Source organism: Channa argus, chromosome 4 (assembly GCF_033026475.1).
Source record: "Channa argus isolate prfri chromosome 4, Channa argus male v1.0, whole genome shotgun sequence".
In the NCBI taxonomy this organism is placed as follows: Eukaryota; Metazoa; Chordata; class Actinopteri; order Anabantiformes; family Channidae; genus Channa; species Channa argus.
The window spans coordinates 258,633-278,520 of record NC_090200.1 but is presented as its reverse complement, the minus strand read 5'-3'; the positions used below and the strand labels follow the sequence as shown (position 1 = coordinate 278,520).

The 19,888-nt window shown below is 41.0% G+C and overlaps 3 protein-coding genes across 3 annotated transcripts in view; all 3 read left to right on the top strand.

Moving 5' to 3' along the window:
• Positions 1–458: 458 nt before the first annotated feature.
• Positions 459–1,670, top strand: LOC137125545 (putative claudin-24). The gene has a single exon (XM_067501184.1). The coding sequence runs from the start codon at positions 725–727 to the stop codon at positions 1,391–1,393; it is 669 nt and encodes a 222-aa protein (XP_067357285.1). The 5' UTR covers positions 459–724; the 3' UTR covers positions 1,394–1,670.
• A 6,268-nt stretch (positions 1,671–7,938) lies between these two features.
• On the top strand, positions 7,939–11,263 carry LOC137125572 (protein NLRC3-like). Its single transcript, XM_067501235.1, has 2 exons — positions 7,939–9,147; positions 9,261–11,263. Exon 2 carries the CDS (start codon positions 10,465–10,467, stop codon positions 10,873–10,875), a length of 411 nt encoding a protein of 136 aa, XP_067357336.1. The 5' UTR covers positions 7,939–9,147; positions 9,261–10,464; the 3' UTR covers positions 10,876–11,263.
• A 2,735-nt stretch (positions 11,264–13,998) lies between these two features.
• The window catches only part of LOC137125121 (uncharacterized), a 48,578-nt gene continuing 42,688 nt past the window's right edge, over positions 13,999–19,888 (top strand). Inside the window, exon 1 of the mRNA XM_067500108.1 lies at positions 13,999–15,941. Within this exon, the coding sequence (XP_067356209.1) occupies positions 15,788–15,941 (154 nt within the window). The 5' untranslated portion in view covers positions 13,999–15,787. The remainder of the gene's footprint in view (positions 15,942–19,888) is intronic.

Genomic DNA, 19,888 nt, shown 5'->3' with positions numbered 1-19,888 from the left:
AGGCTGTGAGGAAGTGAAAGCAGCAGTTAACAACACACTGGTTCATGATCTATGTCTGAGGTGTTACTGCCCCCACCCCATCCATGCCTGGTACACCTCCTACACTTTGACATTGTTCTTTTTATAAACCAGGAGATGATAATAAAGTAAATCTCCAGTTGTTGAGTCTGAAACCAGACGAGCTTCTTGTTTCCTGTTTCTCAGCCCTGACAAAGCCTGAGCACAGATAATGTAAAACGGTCTGCTTGTGTTGGCCCCACTCTCCATCACTGCAGGGGGGGGGGTGGGGTGGGGTGAGGGAGGGTCTCCTGATGAAGCAAAGACAAAGCAATGAAGCATAGCCAAATATGCCATTAACTTCAAATGCCTTTCAGACAGCACTGTGGGCATCGATAACATCCTGTCTGCCTGAAGACATCCTGTCTGACCGAGCTCCCGGACGCTGAAAGATGCTGTTGTTCCTGTCCAACCAATCCCCATCTTCCCTTCACTGAGGGAGGGGGGAGGAGGTTTGGCAGGGACACGGCTCCCTCTCAGCTGTTCAGCTGGACTCAAACGTGTGTGAATCTATGAGTTCCTCCCGAATCCCCGTGAGTCTGGAAGTCCTCACAGGACATTTCCTGGAAGGAATCCTGGTCCTCTAAGAGCCTCCCCCCCCCTCTCTCCTGTCAGAGTGGGACGCAGGGATGTGAAGACTGCAGAGGAGACCTGAAGCATCAGCATCATGGATTCAAGTTTGTGTGCTCTGGAGCTGTTGGGGGTCTTCTGCTCTGTGGTGGCCTGGCTTGCCACCCTGTCCACCACCCTCATGTCCACATGGCTCACCCAGTCCACAGCGCTCCTCTCCACCGAAAGCATCCAGCTGGGGCTGTGGGAGACCTGCGTGGTGCAGGACCTTGGGGGTCTGGAGTGTCGACCCTATGACACACTGCTGGGTCTGCGTCAGGACATCATGGTGGCCCGGACCCTGATGTGCGTGGCTCTGGCTGTCGGGATGCTTGGACTCCTGCTGACCATCCCCGGCCTGCACCTGGTCAACAGCTGCCAGGGCCAGGTGGAGGACCTCAGGTGCAAAAGTGGCTTGAGGGTGTCAGGGGGGGCAATGTGCCTGTTGGCTGGGATTCTGGTGCTCGTCCCAGTCTCATACTTCGCCAATGTGGCAGTTATACAGTTCTTTGATGAGACGGTGCCGGAGATGGTCCCACGCTGGGAGTTTGGAGACGCTCTGTTCTGCGGCTGGACGGCCGGATTTGTTTACCTGGTGGCAGGAACAATGCTGCTGACTTCCTGTTTGTGTCAGCAGGGACAAAACCGTAACACACCTGTCCCCATCCCAATGGTGGGTGTCCCACCAGGGATCCCCTTTACGAGGGTTAGATCTGAGTATGTCTGAGACATCAGGGACAACAGACTCATTTATCACCACACGAGTCTGGATCCTCGTCAAGTCCAAAGGAAACATCAGACAGTTTACCTGAATGAAGATGCTGATCCACATAGAGAAAACCACAGATTTTGTTACACGTCTGTCAAACTTTGGTTACATTTCAACTTTAGATCACAAATCTGACTTCTGTCAGCCTGCTGCTTCTAAAGATTTCATGTACAAACACAGTCCAGATGAAACACATCGGAGAGAACAAAAACGGCAATAAAACAGGTGATATGCACAGTTTCAGTGAACTCTTTTAAATTCCATGTGTGAGTGTGTTTCAGACAGTGTGATGGTTTTAACAACATTAAACTGGAGGATTAAATAGAAAAGTACATCGTAAGAACCAAACCAATTTGATATTTTAAGACATAGACCAACTACTTCTCGGCAACACCACGAGCGAAGATTTAAACCTTTAAATGTTGGATGTCTCAGGATGTTCAAACCCAGAACAATTCCCCAAAATTCTGCTACTTTAACATGAATTTCACTTGTCACTGATGGAACTTACACTCTTTTAAACAGTGAAGCCTCTACAGCTCATGACATTAAGAGATAATAATCAGTTTTATTACAGTTTTGTTCCTCTCCTGAATGTCAGCGTTCATCTCTACAGCCTCGACCAGTCAGAACACGTTTGTGCTGAAGTGTCATTTTAAAAACCTTTGTCCTGGAAAATTGGGATGTGTTGTTTCTTGTGGGTGACTGCACAGCTCAGCACAGGTTTTCTGATGCTTTGTGAAGAAAATCTTTTTGAGATAATGCAGATCATATCACATTAGTTTCATTTCCTCCTCCTCCCAGTTTTAAATCATGCAGATGTTTTCGTGTTTCCTTCGCACAACAAAAGACATTTCTAACGGAGCCAAAGAGACTAAACTGCTGCTGTTTCCTGTTTTATTTGTCCTGACAGAACTTTATGAAGTTTATCTCACTTTTGATTATCAAACACGATAAAAGGCTCAGTTTTTATTTCCTCTCACACCTTTCCTCTTGGCACCAGAGGTTTGCTGAAATGTTTGACGTTCAGAGAGAAAATGAAGCTGCTGATGTGTTTGTTAAATCATACTCATGTTCAATCAGATGAATGATCTGTACAGAGAGAAATTATATGAATCAGAGTATAGATGATTGTAAAGACATATATATATATATATATACAAATAAAGAGCCAAAGTTTATTAGTGTGGATGTTTTTATCTTGAGTTTGTAGCTGAATCGTCTGATCAGCTCCTGTTTGCATTTGGATGACCCAACTTCTTCAGATGTGTTTTTGTACAAACGCTCAGGCTGGGATTGAACACCTGAGGGGCCTCAGGGCCAAGATGAGCTGAAGGGTTTTTGGGATGAAGGATGGAAACATTTATTCACTGATCAGTCAATCAATTATAAAAGAAAATTGCTGTAAGATTCATGCTCCAGCCCCTTTTCTTTGTATTTATATCTAGTTGTGGGAATTTTACCCTTGTTTCTGAGGGTTTAGGTGGTTTTGATCATTTGCTACCTGTTGTTAGCCTTCTGATGTCTAGTATCGGACTTTTTGTGCCTCTTTTGGGTAATTTTCCAGTCTCTCTATCTTTTTTGTGGTTGTTGCACATCTTATTACAGTCATTTTGTGTCTTTAACTCAGTTATTGTCAAATTACCAGATTTTGGACTTCAGTTTTCTTTTGTTTTACTTCCTGCTCCTGGCTTTTATTTTGTTATCCATCAGCACCACTTCCCAATTAGTTTCATTTAGCTTCTTGTTTCTTGTTAACCTTGATTGTTTTCACCTGCACCCCCTTGTACTTATACCCAGCTCTCCCCGCCATTCCCTGCCAGATTGTCTTTCCTCCCTCCTCCGCGAACAGCGATCATTCCTGTGGATAAACTCTGCTTTTGGACATTCCCCTTCCGTACCCTATCTGATTCTTGTGTTTGGACTCTCTCCCCCTTACGTTGTGGTCTGGGCTTTGGTTTTCTATTTGTTTCATTCAGTTTCAGTATTTAGGGGTTTTGTTTACTTCGTTTGTTGGGTCCAGGTTTTGTGTTTGGCTGTTTTTTTCTCGTCTTCCTCACCCTTGTTTCCTAGTTAGTTACTTTCCCGGTATGGTTATAAATTAGTTTATCTCCCCTCTCCAGCATGTTTAAGTTCTCGGTCTGTTTAACCTTGTTTAGTTTGTTAGTACTACGTGTGTTTACATGCCGTCTTCATGGAGTGATTTTCTGTTGTTTTACCTTTAGTTAATAAACCCTCATTAACCATATCACCTCCCCTTCCCGTCTCCTCTTTTGGGTCCTACTAAAATTAAATATACACAGAAGTGTGATAGTTATTTCAGTAAAAACATCAGAGTCTCTGGCCTGACTCTGACTTCTTCTCTCCATAGTGCAGTCCATTAATAGAGCATTCAGCAGTTTAATAGTTAGTTACCGTAGGAATGTAGGGCTTTATGTTTTACAATGAAGTTAAAGTTGAATTTGCGCCCACTGTTTAAAGCTGTGTGTCTGACTCCTGAGGAATAGAGCTTTGAGTCATATGTCAACAAGATCAGTGCACTTGTACAGTACAGCTGTGGTCAGTGTCTCCCCCACCCCATCTGTGTTTGAATGTGAGACGTTATTTCCTCATCCTGACAGCTCGGTTTGTGAGCACGTGTCACATCAGCCTGACAGCACAGCCCACAATCAGAGCCAGGACCCTGAAATCACCCCACCAGCATGTTTTACACAGTGATGTCCACCACAATTTATGATCTGACCAACAAAATCTTTAACCAGTTAACAGATATGTGAAGCTCCAGCAGCTCAGCATAAGTCCACGGGTGCTGGTGTGGCTCTTTGCGGCATGTGATTGGCTCCTCTACCGCTTCCTGGCGCGGCTGAGAGCTTCTGTTGTTCTGCTTTAACAATCCGTTCTTTATCACAAGGGAGTCTGCCTGCAGCAGGGGTTAGTCCACATCGGTCCCCAATCAGCACAGCGTGACCCAAACACAGAGAAACCATGACCAGTTTTACCAAAATATTTCAGTAAACTTAAAGACCATTATCCAAACTGTCTGATCCCCTCCCTCAGTTTAGACTGTCAGGCAGTAGCTGAGCTCTTTCATTCCCTTGTTTTAAAGATACATTTTAACAGAAGCAGTGAGTGTCCCAAGACAAACATGAATATGTGGTTATTCTTAGCAGAAATATATCACTGCTGTCACCACTATGTTGATGAAAGACCTTCTTTAGTTCATGTGTGTTGACATTGATTCCCAGCAGACAGAGTTAGGGCAGGAACACTTTTTCTGCAGGTGCGTCTGCACCGTCTTCAACAATCTGACTCTTCAGGCACTGTGGGAACAGCCTACAGCAGCAGGTTGACCTACAAGAAGATGGAGGAGGAACTGAACATTGCAGCCAGAACATCACAGTTCTTTGTGTAAATAACTTGCAGCGTGTGAGTTGGTTTTGGCCTTTAGAAACACTCTGGTTATCTGATCAGAGCCAATCACCTACTAGCAGGTGGATGGTAGCATGCAGTGATCTAAAAAGTAACTGGTGCGCGGCCCCCAGGACAGGCTTGTGTGGGGCCATCAAGTTGCCTATGTCTGTGTTAATGGTGTAAATGTGACATGCACCAGGTTTTGCACCACCTTCCACAGACCGTGTGAATACTGCTTTAGGAGGACTGATCTGGGTCCCCACAGTCATGTTAAAACACACTCACACTCCCAGATACCCAGACATGAGAGACTTGGATCAAGATCACACTGACTACATCCTCTTTAATTGCCCGTTTCCTTTCTGGGACAATAGAGTGGTGGTTGGAGGAACCTGGTCCAGGGTTTATCCACAGAGCTTCTTCTTGTGGCCCCAGTGGAAATGGACCCCCTCATCCTCTTATTGTTAAACTGTTGCCACACTCAGCTCGTCCTGCCAACAGTGATAAACCCAGGGCCCCGCACAGACCCAGTCCAGGATGCACAGCAGGTCCCTGCTGGTTTCTTCCAGCAGCATGTGATTGTCTTACGGTGGGAAATTGTCATCTCTACCTACTCTGCAGGAAACCGTGATGTGTTTGTCAGATGCTCAGCTGGCACGCTGACAGTTAAACTGACACGAAGGATCCTTTTGATCAGGGTCATTCACTCGAGTTGTGATGCTCAGGGGACAGAGCTGATGGAAGACGGAGCTGCCTGAATGACACGATGTGCGTCATCCTCACCTATATTCACTCACATGAAGGGAGTGTGTTGTTATTGTAGTAGTTTATTTTACAGCAGTGTGGAGAGTCGTGAATTGGTCCCAGCCTGTGGGTGTGGGCACAAACATCTGTAATCTGATACTGGGATAGTAGACTACAGAGCTGTAAACAAGAACAAACTTCATCAAAATAATGTCTCTTCTGGAGGCTGCTGATGATCTTTCTGCTGCAGAAGCTGATTATAGGTGACAGTGTTCGGCTGAGTCTCTGATAAACAGATAGAATTACCATCACTGAAACCAAAAGGACCAAATTTGTGCTCTGTAATTAAGCTGCAGCAGGAAAAGAAGGAAGGAAAGAATTAAGGCTGGAAATCAAACGTTATCTACAGGAGAAACTGCTTATCTAACAACAACAGTTAAACTCAAAAACAAGTCATAAATCATCATTAAAGCGTTTTGCCTTTGCAGCTCAGCACTTCACCCACCAAACAGTGGTTCATAACAGTGGCCTGTTGAGACCAGAAACGCATAGTTACAGTTTGTTTCAGACCGGAAAACCAGCTGTTAACAAGCTGAAATGTGTCTTGTTTAGTTTTCCAGCATTAAAAAGAATGACAGTAACTTTTAAAACATCTTTAAAGAAACAGCCACAACAGTATCTGAGAGTCATAGAACCATTAGCTGAGATATTCAGAAACGGATAACATCTATAAACCATCTCCACCATAAAATCCACAAAGGGTTCTGCCATCTGTCAATAAATCATTATAAGACCTTTGAGCCTCCAACCCAACATGAAACTAAGCAAAAAAAACATCTGTAGAATTTGTTTTTTAGAATATCCCAGCTGACCGATGAGTCATTGCTTAGGTAAGTTTGTATAAAACACAAGGTGATGATCCACACATCTGTACAGTCTGAAACAGAGAGTCTGCTGCAACAGGAACACTAACATTTTTTATTACACTTAACTGAAACTGTTTTAACTGGTGCTTGGTCAAAAACAAAGTTATGTCTCACTGGAGTTAGACGGACACGACTCATTATATTTGTTGATTAAACCTCCACTGTGTCAGCCTCACATCACTGCAGGGCTTCAGAGTGTGTGTGTGTGTGTGTGTGTGTGTGTGTGTGTGTGTGTGTGTGTGTGTGTGTGTGTGTGTGTGTGTGTGTGTGTGTGTGTGTGTGTGTGTGTGTGTGTGTGTGTGTGTGTGTGTGTGTGTGTGTTTCCTGGGAAGCAGAGTGTGGACCAGGGCTCCTGTTATTACCACAGCCAAAAACAAAAGAGGCAGTTTTCAATCTTTCAGTCCAGCAGCAGCAGAAAACAGGAAGTCATTCAGTGGATCAGAGGGACTGTGTATGTGTGTAGCCTGCAGAGCACTGACCTTAGATCTGACAATATGTGCTGTTAAACAAAGTCCATGCTTATGCAGAAATGAATTTACCTTAAACCTAAAGGCAGTTTCCTTAGTGATATTTACAACCCTGGTTATTCATAATAATCGTATTTACTACTGTACTTTAGCTCTAATGTTCATCAGATGTGGGGAAATCTTGATTCTTTCTAAACCGACTTATGGAGGAATGACCAAATGACTTACTGCCCTCCACTGCTCTCACTAACTCACTACACAACCACATAACAATGAGATGTGGCCAACACGATTCACACTGATAATGAGGATCAATATACACTAATCATTCATGTTGTCATGGTGACAGCTGCCAACGGGCAGATGAGGACTGGTAATAGTTTCACTTTCACATTTCATTTTAATATTATTTTTATTTTTCCTTTTCATTTATTTTTTAACTGTGTTAAGGAAAATGTAAATTAAGTAATTTTCTGCACATCTCAAAGTAGAGAACAAGAATCTTCCTGGGGCAAACAGAAGGTCAGAGAGATTAATCACCAGGTTATCAACAGGACACAAGTACAGTGAAGTTTATTAATAATTCGTCTATAAATAAAAGGTATTATTATTATTATTATTATTATTATTATTATTATTATTATTATTATTATTATTATTATTATTATTATTATCCAACTGGAAACTGTGAGTCTATACCTTGAGACACTCCGTCACCTTGTGTTTCAGTGTAATAAATATACAGAAGAGTGACAGAGTGTCATTTCAAGATGCATAGAAAAGAAAATACATTAAAAGCATTAAAGAGATACTATCAACAACAACGGGAAGTTTGCTGGACTATTTAAGAGGGGTTTGTGTTGGTCAGGCAAGATATTGAAAGGTGACATGGCACAGGAAGGTAGAGCGGTCCTCCACCAATTCTACAGTTGTTGGTTCAATCCCTGCCTCTTCCAGTCACATGTCAAAGTCTCCTTAAGCAAGACACTGAACCCTAACTTAGTTGCTCCCTGTGAGTGTTGACCAGCTGTATATCAACTCTCTCATCGGTGTTAAAGTTTAACAATCTATGGCAGCAGACAATAAAAATCAGTTTGTACTGTAATTTCAGTCTGATTCACTAATCATGTGAAGCTGTGTGAGTTTTAAGGTTTATTTAAAAATCTTGCTCAGTGTATAGGTCCAGTACATTTAAAAGGAAATGGTGTTAAATTCAAATTCTCTGCACCATTTTTTCAGTAAAACAAGTTTCCTCATCACACATGGCTACTTGAGTTAACACTGTGCATGTTTGATCACAGTCAGATAAGTAAAATGGAGGTGTTTTATATTTATTTATAATTATGTCAGAGTATGAATGAAGGGAGGAGACAGAAGGTGTAGGAAGACGGGACACTACAGAAGTACTGTCAAGTTCTAAAAACCAAACCAGGCTCACATGTGTGAAGAAGCATTTGTCCACAGCACATTTAGTTTATTACAGGCCAAACTGAAAATTTGCACAAAGGTTATAAATAAAGGAGAAAAACAATCAAATATGAGTAAGTAGCTTTTATTTATCAAGCATTTAATTTAAACTGTAGTAATAGACAGGACTTTTACATGTGTTTATTTTATTGAATACAGAGGAAATGGGCTCCAACATGACAATTATTTTTATTAAAATATGAAATTATGGTCATATTACGCAGCCTTGTTTTGACTGGACTGATTCAGTAAAGTGGTTGATTTTGAGGATTTAAGTTTTTAAAGAATCTTAACCTCCTTTGTCTCAGATTCAGCTGCAGAAACTCTTGATCCTGTTGATTGTTGATAATGTTTTTTTAATATGAGAACTTTCTAACACATACACTTAGAATTATGTGTTTCAGTGTAAATGTTCCTGCCTCCATCTAGTGGCCGATGGTAGAAGTGGAGCAGCTCATGGCAGCTTCCTCTGACTGCATTCAGCTGGCACTGATGTGAAGCAGAGAAGAAGGAGAAATGATGGAGAGGAGGATTGGAGTTGATATGCAGATGCAGGATGTGTGTTTTCTCTCCACAGGAAGGTAGAAAGTGTGTGTGAATTCAGCAGCATGGATCAGTGTGAGGACAGAGAGGAGGGAGACCCTCCCTCTAAAACCACTCTGTGTGGGGAACCTGAGAGCCAGACCAAAGCTCAAAGGTGAGATGAGGATCTCTAACTGTCCATGACTCTTCTCCATGTCAGAGCACAGCATCAAAAATCACTCCACCATCATTATTCACAATCTGACCTCTGTCTGTGTTGTGTTCAAGACCAGAGAAGCTGCACAAACCAGATTCTGCTGGACCTGAACCTGAACCGGACCCAGCTCTGTGTCCTTGAAGAGTGACTGGTCAAAGGATATTATTACTGATTTTAAACAACATTCATTTGATACACAGTAAGTTGTTCTGATGTGATTCTTGAGAAGTGGAACAAACACGTGTTAAGTTGAGTCGATTTTAAAAATAACAATATTTTGCTTTTAAAAGCCAGATTCTGGGCATCCAGACCTGCAAATAACACTGGTGTTTATTAATGAACGATTCTGCATGTCATGTGTTTCTACCTGTCTAAAGTATTAAAGTTCTATTCCAGAATATAATATTAAATTTAGTAATGATTTTGAGAGGACAGTTCATACTACATGTAACAATAACACACTTTTAGCCAAAGTGACTGGCAAGTGAGAGAAACATATCAGAGCAACTTCAGTATTTTTGCTCAAGGACAATTTAACATGTATTGGAGAACAGTATGCAATAAGTACTGAAACATTGAACAGTTGGAGATGTGCATTAAAACATTTAGAGAAAATCTATTTCAGTTCCCCCGAAACTCAAATATCCCTAACTTTTTGTGATTAGTGTATTTTGGTATGTTTTCGTTTAGTAGCATTTGTCCCAGTTGGTCAGAGTAAACTCAAATCTAACCTGAAAAAGAAATTCTAGTGTGTGTTTGAGGGTATCACTAAAGAAGGAAACCCAGTTCTTCTGAATCAGATCTACACAGAGCTCTACATCACAGAGGGAGGGACTGGAGAGGTCAATGATGAACATGAAGTCAGACAGACTGAAACAGCATCCAGGAAACCATTCAGACCAGAAACAACAATCAGACATGAAGACATCTTTAAAGCCTCACCTGGAAGAGCTGGACCAATCAGAACAGTGATGACAAAGGGAGTGCCTGGCATTGGGAAAACAGTCTTAACACAGAAGTTCACTCTGGACTGGCCTGAATACAAAGCCAACCAGGACATACAGTTCACATTTCCATTGACTTTCAAAGAGGTGAATGTGCTGAAAGAGAACAAGTTCAGCTTGGTGGAACTTGTTCATCTCTTCTTTCCTGAAACCACAGGAATCTGCAGGTTTGAAGAGTTCCAGGTTGTGTTCATCTTTGACGGTCTGGATAAGTGTCGATAAGTAGTCTGGTGGACTACAGAGTCCACCAGAGTCACATAGCCTCCACATCATGTGCAACATCCCAGTCTTCTGCTGGATCACTGCTACAGTTCTGGAGGATGAGGGAGGAGAGCTGCCCAAGACCCTGACTGAGATGTACATCCACTTCCTTGTAGTTCAGACCAAACTGAAGATTGTCAAGTATGGAGGAGCTAAGACAGATCGACACTGGAGTCCAGAAAGCAAGAAGATGATTGAGTCTCTGGGAAAAATGTCTTTTGAGCAGGTGCAGAAAGGAAACCTGATCTTCTATGAATCAGATCTGACCGAGTGTGGCATTGATATCAGAGCAGCCTCAGTGTACTCAGGAGTGTTCACACAGATCTTTATAGAGGAGAGGGGAATGTACCAGGACAAGGTGTTCTGCTTTGTCCATCAAAGAGTGTTCAGGAGTTTCTGGCTGGTCTTCATGTCCATCTGACATTCTTCAACTCTGGAATCAATCTGCTGTCACAAGATCAAGCTGCAGAGAGAAAGTTCTACCAAATGGACAACTAAACTTGTTCCTCCGATTCCTCTCGGCTCTTACACTGCAGACCGATCAAAATCTGTTACAACATCTGACAAGAAGTGACTCACAGACCAATTAAGAAACAGTCCAGTACATCAAAAAGATCAGTGAGAATCTTTGTGCAGAGCAAAGCATCAACCTGTTCCACTGTCTGAATGAACTGAATGATTGTTCTCTAGTGGAGTAGATTCAACAGTACCTGAGATCAGGAAGTCTCTCCACAGAGAAACTGTCTCCTGCTCAGGGGTCAGCTCTGCTCTTCATCTTACTGTCATCAGAAAAAGATCTGGACGTGTTTGACCTGAAAAAACAAAACAAAAATCTGCTTCAGAGGAGGCTCTTCCGAGGCTTTTGCCAGTGGTCAAAGTTTCCAAGAGAGCTGTGTAAGTAAACAGATAATTTGATTTTGCTCATAAAATATCCCTATGTTTTTTCAATACGGGAAAATTGATATCACATGATTTTCTTATTCTTTAATTTCCTTTTCAGACTGAGTGGCTGTAACCTCTCAGAGTAGCTGTGAAGCTCTGTCCTCAGTTCTCAGCTGCAAGTCCTTTAGTCTGAGAGAACTGGACCTGAGTAACAACAACTTGCAGGATTCAAGAGTGAAATTACACTCTGATGGACTGAAGAGTCCACACTGTAAACTGGAGACTCTCAGGTCAGGATTCATCAAACTGTTTAAATGTTTTCTTATCCTTTTTCTGTCTATTAATGATTATTTTCAGAGGAGTTTTTGCTAAACTGAGGACAGACGACAGAAGATACTTATGAGGAACAGATTATAAAGCCAGCAGGGGTCACCTTGACAGTGATGTTGATTTCATTTTATAATATTGATTCTGATGTGAAGCATCTTAATTTGCTAAAATTCTACAAAAGTAAATAAAGTTGACTTGAGAAATGAACATCAGATTTGCTTTACTGAATAAATAGCTGACTTATGTTGGGCAGTTTACTAATTTTCTGCAGTACTTTCTTAACTTAGAATTTTTCTCTCCATTAGGAAAATTATTAAATTAAACATAGGCAGTAAATCAGCAGAGGCGATCTCCATGGTATAGTTCACAAACACGCAACTTAAAACAGGAAACACGAAAGTTAGAAAGGAAGTGGCGTTCCAGAAAGTTAGAAGAATCTCATTTAGCCTGGAAAAATAGTTTAAAAACGTACAAAAAAGCTCTCAGTGATGCCAGAACAGCATATTATTCATCATTAATAGAAGAAAACAAGAACAACCCCCGGTTTCTGTTCAGCACTGTAGCCAGGCTGACTAAGAGCCATAGTTCTGTTGAGCCTACTATTCCCTTAACTTTGAGCAGCAATGACTTCATGACCTTCTTTATGAATAAAATTGTAGCTATTAGAGAAAGTATTCACCAGATCCTCCCCCCAAAAATTACAGATAGATCTTCATGTACAGCAGTGCTAGAATCATGGATAAGGCCCCACTCCCTGTTAGACTGCTTTTTACCCATAGATCTCTCTGAGCTAACTTCAATTATTACCTCATCTAAACCAACAACCTGTCTGCTAGACCCTATTCCAACTAAGCTGCTCAAGGAAGCTTTACCCTTAATAGATACGTTCATATTAGATATCATCAATCTATCTTTAGAAACAGGCTATGTACCACAGGCCTATAAGGTAGCTGTAATTAAACCATTACTTAAAAAACCCTGTCTTGACCCAGGTGTTTTAGCCAATTACAGACCAATATCTAATCTCCCCTTTATTTCTAAAATAATTGAAAAAGTAGTCGCAAAACAATTATGTGATCACCTTCATAGGAATAATTTGTATGAAGAGTTTCAGTCAGGATTTAGAGTTCATCATAGTACAGAAACAGCACTGGTAAAAGTCACCAACGATCTTCTCATGGCCTCAGATAATGGACTCATCTCTATACTTGTTCTGTTAGATCTTAGTGCCGCATTTGATACCATTGATCATAACATTTTATTACAGAGACTGGAACATGAAATTGGAATTACAGGAACTGCACTAGGTTGGTTTAAATCCTATCTGTCTGATAGATTTCAATTTGTTCATGTTAATGATGAATCCTCCATGCACACAAAGGTTAGCTATGGAGTTCCACAAGGCTCTGTGTTAGGACCAATACTTTTTACTTTATATATGTCTCCTTTAGGCAACATTATTAGAAAACACTCCATAAATTTCCACTGTTATGCTGATGATACCCAGCTATATTTATCTATGGAACCAGATGAAAATAATCAGTTAATAAAGCTTCAAGCATGCCTACAAGACATCAAGGCCTGGATGTCCCACAATTTTTTACTTTTAAACTCAGACAAAACTGAAGTCATAGTATTTGGGCCCAAAAATATCAGAGATATGATGTCCAACCATATTGTTACCCTAGATGGCATAAGTCTGGCCTCCAGTACTACTGCAAGGAACCTTGGAGTTATTTTTGATCAGGATCTGTCCTTTAAGTCACATATAAAACAAATCTCTAGAACAGCCTTCTTCCACCTACGGAACATTGCCAAAATTAGGAGCATACTGTCTCAAAGTGATGCCGAAAAACTGGTCCATGCATTTGTTACCTCTAGGTTGGACTACTGTAATTCCCTACTTTCAGGATGCCCCAGTAACTCCCTAAAGAGCCTGCAATTAATCCAAAATGTTGCAGCAAGAGTGCTGACTGGAACTAGCAAGAGAGATCATATTTCACCTTCACTAGCTTCTCTCCATTGGCTTCCCATTAAATTTAGAATAGAATTTAAAACCCTGCTTCTTACATATAAAGCTCTGAATGGTCAGGCTCCATCATATATAGAAGACCTCATAGCACCATATCATCCCAGTAGACCACTTCGCTCTCAGAATGCAGGCCTACTTGTGGTTCCCAGAATTTCCAAAAGTAGAATGGGAGGTAGAGCCTTTAGCTATCAAGCTCCTCTCTTGTGGAACCAGCTCCCAGTTCAGATTCGGGAAGCAGACACCCTCTCTACTTTTAAGTCTAAGCTTAAAACCTTCCTCTTTAATAAAGCATATAGTTAGTTATAGTTATGCTGCCATAGGCTTAGACTGCTGGGGGACCCACCCCCCAATGCACTGAGCTCCTTTCCTCCTCTTGACCATCTCTCCTCTCCTCTCATCCAGCAATTGTCACCACTGTATGTCATTAACTCTGTGTGTTCTCTCCCGTAGTTGTCTTTGTCCTCCTCTGTCCCCCTCTCTCTGTCCCTTTCTGCAGGTGTCCCCCGGCTTTGAAGCTGTGTGTCTTCCAGCGTGCAGCTACTGGTCCTACCAATCTGCCCGATGTTTTGTTATTGCTTTTTGTTGCTCTGTTCTTTTCTCTCTCCCCTTTCCACTCACCCCAACCGATCGAGGCAGATGGCCGTCCACCCTGAGCCTGGTTCTGCTGGAGGTTTCTTCCGTTAAAGGGAGTTTTTCCTCTCCACTGTTGCCTATGGCTTGCTCCAGGGGGAATTGTTGGGTTCTCTTTATATATCTTTAAAATCTTGACTTTATTCTGTAAAGTGCCCTGAGATGACTTTGTTGTGAATTGGCGCTATATAAATAAAGTTGAATTGAATTGAAATCCACTGTGGTAGCATAGAGAGTCAAAATTTTACAAATCGATTTAATATTTAAATTCTTAAGGACTTGGCAGGTCGTGTGTGTTAGGTACAATCTGCTAAGCCAAAAGCTTTCTAATGCAGCACTGCTTTATAACCATCATAAGCAGGATGTATTAATGTCGGGTATTTGTTTAATATGTACTTGTCGCAACTGTAGGCTGATCTGGACCCAAAGGCAGAGGTGCTTTTGCTTTTGCTCTGGTTGCTTTTGTTGTTACTGTCAAAGAGTTTACTCTTAATATTCAGAGGAAATATTTGTTCCTTTGCTGCAATATTTCAGGATGCGTCAGCCCCAATGAAACACACCAAATGAGTTTTAACCTGATTCTAGTCTGAGCTGAACATTTGTCCTGAGCAGAAAGTTTCTCTCCAACACTTTGAGGCTGCAGACGTATCAGACTGAAAATTCGTATTAGCAGGAATAAAAGTCAGCATCAGTTTTCTGTCCACATGTGGGAAGCTGCTGTTTTCTGACTCCTACACAGATGTTCTCCCACTGCTGAGGGTGAACCAACATTTCTGCTTCTTTCTCCTGTTTGTTCTCTTTGACTCCAGCCTTCCAGTATCATTAGTATTCAGTCAATCTGCTCCATACGAGCTGAGAACGGCCATGGATGCTGGTGTCTTTCTGTCATCTCGTGAGGAAGGGATATTTGTCTTATTATCTCAGGAAAATAGGTGCACACAATGACACACAAATGACTGTCTTGGCTTCCCTAGATCACAGTTAACACCTTCTGTTTCAGAGTTTGTGATTAAAAATTAATAAAAAAAAAAGAAGTGAATCTAGGCTTTGATTTTCTGCTCGATTGTGTCCATGTTTTCCTACAGTGGTTAAGTTATTAGACTGCAGAGATAAACGGCGCATCCTGCAGAATCAGTAATTTACTCATGATATTGATCTTCAGTATCATTCTCAGTCCAACAGTTAAATCTGAAATGATCAAGGATCTGTTGTCAGCTGACAGATGAAGGGAGAAAGTGTCTGGGAGCTGATGTGATTTCACCAGCATCGGCCACGGTAACAGGATTAATTTGGGCTTGTTGGACGAGCTGCCACTGCCTGATCTGCCTGGACCCAGTAGACTGTTCCCTTCAAAATAAAGGAAATAGTTTGTGTTGGTTGGAGATCAGGACGTTTGTTTGTCCTCAGCTTTATAACTGTGGTGGAGTCAGAGCAGGAAGCTGCTGTGGGTTAATCATTGATGATCATAAAGTCAAAAAAATGTGCAGCAGCTTCAGATCTGATTTCAGTATTTCAGAGGGACAGCAGCCTGCAGACACAGACCACTGGTGAAGAAGTGGAACCAGTAACAGAGCTGGTCCAGAAAGTAGAGAGCTGCAGAGACAAGAAGCTGAGTAAGTTCAAATTGGATTCTTTCCAGTATCTGAAGTTTCCTCATAATCACAAACAGACTGATCTTAGTTGTTGTGTGTGACATTGAGAAGAGAAGAAAAAGTCTCTAGAACAAATCCTTCAGAATCCACCTTGGTAACTTTAGAGGCAGAGACTGTGTTTTGTTGAGGGCTGAAGACTGACAGTCAGTGTATGTCTTCATCAGGAACTGCAGCTTTGTTACCAACATTCAACAGATTCAGAATAAAACTACAAAACTAGAGTCCTGTTAGGAGGTCCTGCTACAGATACTGTACTGTACTTCAGTCTGGACTTTGATACTCAACTTGTTTATGAAGGATCATAATTCATGTTAATGTGTAATAAGTTTCCAGCTCAGTGAGATCAGAGACTGTGGTTATCATGTTTAAAAGAAAGTAAAACATTTTATCATTAATCCACAGAGACACAATAAAATACAGTAAAGACGTTATTTCTAACCCTCAAATGAAGTACGTCTTTAGTTTTGTTTTGATAAGGTTTTCTGAACATTTCAGGATCAACCAAGTCAAAACTGTTGAATGTGACTTCACTGTTTATTAGACGCTTCTTAAAATATTAAGGGCTTATTTAGTTGGTAGATAGTGGATCTGATGAAGTCTGTCCTCTTTCTGAAATAATCCTCAGATGCCTCACATTAGTTACATTTAGAGGTAGCAGAGTTCTTTATGTCTGGACATTGTTATATTGGATTTACGCAGACAGCTCTGTCTCATCCAGTTTCTAGTTTAAGTGCTGTCTTTGAAGTAGGTGTCATATACTTGTCAAATACTTTCTGTTACACTCACCTGTTCAAGGTGAGATACCTTATTCCATGTTAGGTACCTGTGTTCCATGTTTGTCAGACAAATTTTATCAAGAAAATGTTGAATGCTGAGTTTATATCGTGAAGGTTGATATCCCTCTAAAGGTTGATACACTGGTATAAAGGTTGTTTATAATCACTGATGACTCAACAAAGATTCAATTCAACTTTATTTATATAGGGCCAATTCACAACAAAGTCATCTCAAGGCACTTTACAGAATAAAGTCAAGATTATAAAGATGTATAGAGAGAACCCAACAATTCCCCCTTGAGCAAGCCCTAGGCAACAGTGGAGAGGAAAAACCCCCTTTAACGGAAGAAACCTCCAGCAGAATCTGGCTCAGGGTGGGCGGCCATCTGCCTTGACCGGTTGGGGTAAGTGGAAAGTGAAGAGAGAAAAGAACAGAGCAACAAAAGCAACAACAAAACATTGGGCAGGTTGGTATTACCAGTAGCTGCACACTGGAAGGCACACAGCTTCAAAGCCAGGGACACCTGCAGAAAGGGACAGTGAGAGGGAGACAGACAACTACAAGAGAAAACACACAGAGTTAATGTCATGCAGTGGTGACAATTGTGGGGTGAGAGGAGAGGAGAGTGACAGGAGGAGGAAAGGAGCTCAGTGCATCTGAGGGTTGGGGTGGGTCCCCCAGCAGACTAAGCCTATAGCAGCATAACTATAGCTAACTATAAGCTTTATCAAAGAGGAAGGTTTTAAGCCTAGACTTAAAAGTAGAGAGGGTGTCTGCTTCCTGAATCTGAACTGGGAGCTGGTTTAACAGGAGAAGAACTTGATAGCTACATTTGGAAATTCTGGCAACCACAAGTAGGCTTGCAATCTGAGATCAAAGTGGTCTACTGGGATGATATGATGCTATGAGGTCTTCTATATATGATGGAGCCTGACCATTCAGAGCTTTATATGTAAGAAGCAGGGTTTTAAATTCTATTCTAGATTTAATGGGAAGCCAATGGAGAGAAGCTAGTGAAGGTGAAATATGATCTCTCTTGCTAGTTCAAGTCAGCAGTCTTGCTGCAGCATTTTGGATTAATTGCAGGATCTTAAGGGAGTTACTGGGGCATCCTGAAAGTAGGGAATTACAGTAGTCCAACCTTGAAGTAACAAATGCATGTACCAGTTTTTGGCATCACTTTGAGACAGGATGCTCCTAATTTTGGCAATGTTCCGTAGGTGGAAGAAGGATGTTCTAGAGATTTGTTTTATATGTAAGGTAAAGGACAAATCCTGCTCACAAATAACTCCAAGGTTCCTTGCAGTAGTGCTGGAGACCAGACTTATGCGATCTAGAGTAACGATATGGTTAGACATCATATTTCTGAGATTTTTCGGCCCAAATACTATGACTTCAGTTTTGTCTGAGTTTAGAAATAAATAAATGTGGGACATCCAGGCCTTTATGTCTTGTAGGCTTGAAGCTTGATTAACTGATTATTTTCATCTGGTTCCATAGATAAATATCGCTGGGTATCATCAGCATAGCAGTGGAAATTACGGAGTGCTTTCTAATAATGTTGCCTAAAGGAGACATATATAAAGTAAAAAGTATTGGTCCTAACACAGAGCCTTGTGGAACTCCATAGCTAACGTTTGTGTGCATGAAGGATTCATCATTAACATGAACAACAAGTCTATCAGATAGATAAGATTTAAACCAACCTAGTGCAGTTCCTTTAATCCCAATTTCATGTTCCAATCCCTGTAATAAAATGTAGATCAATGGTATCAAATGCAGCACTAAGATCTAACAGAACAAGTATAGAGACTAGTCCATTATCTGAGGCCATGAGGCGATCGTAGGTGACTTTTACCAGTGCTGTTTCTGTACTATGATGAACTCTAAATCCTGAGTGAAAGTCTTCATACAAATTATTCCTGTAAAGGTGGTCACATAATTGTTTTGCAACTACTTTTTCAATTATTTTAGAAATAAAGGGGAAATTAGATATTGGTCTGTAATTGGCTAAAACACCTGGGTTTTTTAAGTAGTGGTTTAATTACAGCTACCTTATAGGCCTGTGGTACATAGCCTGTTTCAAAAGATAGATTGATAATATCTAATACGAACATATATATTAAGGGTAAAGCTTCCTTGAGCAGTCTAGTTGGAATAGGGTCTAGGTTGTTAATTTAGATGAAGTAATAATTGAAGTTAGCTCAGCGAGATCTATGGGTAAAAAGCAGTCTAAGAGGGATTGGGGCCTTATCGATGCATTGTTGTATGTGAAGATCTATCTGTAATATTTGGGGGTGAACTCTTTCTCTAATAGCTACAATTTTATTTAAGAAGAAACTCATGAATTCATTGCTGCTCAAAGTTAAGGGAAGTTAAGTTTTTGCGAACTATACCATGGAGATCGCCTCTTCTGGTTTACTGCCTTCTTTTTCAGAGGGGCAACACTATCGTGTATTGTACGTAGTGAGGCTGCAGAATTGTCAACAAGATAAACAACTTGTGCAGGAGTAACATTAAGGTGGCTACTTTCCAATGTATTAACATATGGTGAAGCAAATGAAGAAAGAATAATTTCTTAAAATTTGTAAACAGCTTTTATACTCAAGCACCTGCTATAGTGGATTTTTTTTTTTTACTAACTGCTGTATAGTCCATTATTGTAAATTCAAATGTTATTAAAAAATGGTCAGACAGAACAGAGTTGTGAGGAAATATTGGTAAATTATCCGCTTCAATTCCATATGTAAGGACAAGGTCTAATGTGTGACTAAAACAGTGAGTGGGTTTATTTACATTTTGGGAAAAACCAATTGAATCTAATAATGAATTAAACGCAGTGCTCAGGCAGTTACTGTCAGCATCTACATGAATGTTAAAGTCACCCACTATAATGACTTTATCTGTACTAAGCACTAAATCAGATAGAAAATCAGAAAATTCAATCAAAAACTCTGAATAAGGGACTGGAGGACGGTACACGATAACAAATAATAGTGTTTTTTTGAGTTTTCCAGTTTGGGTGTGAAAGGCTAAGAGTCAGACTCTCAAAGGAGTTATAACTATGTTCAGGTCTAGAGTTTATTGATAAGCTAGAATGGAAGATTGCTGCTACTCCTCCACCTTAGTCT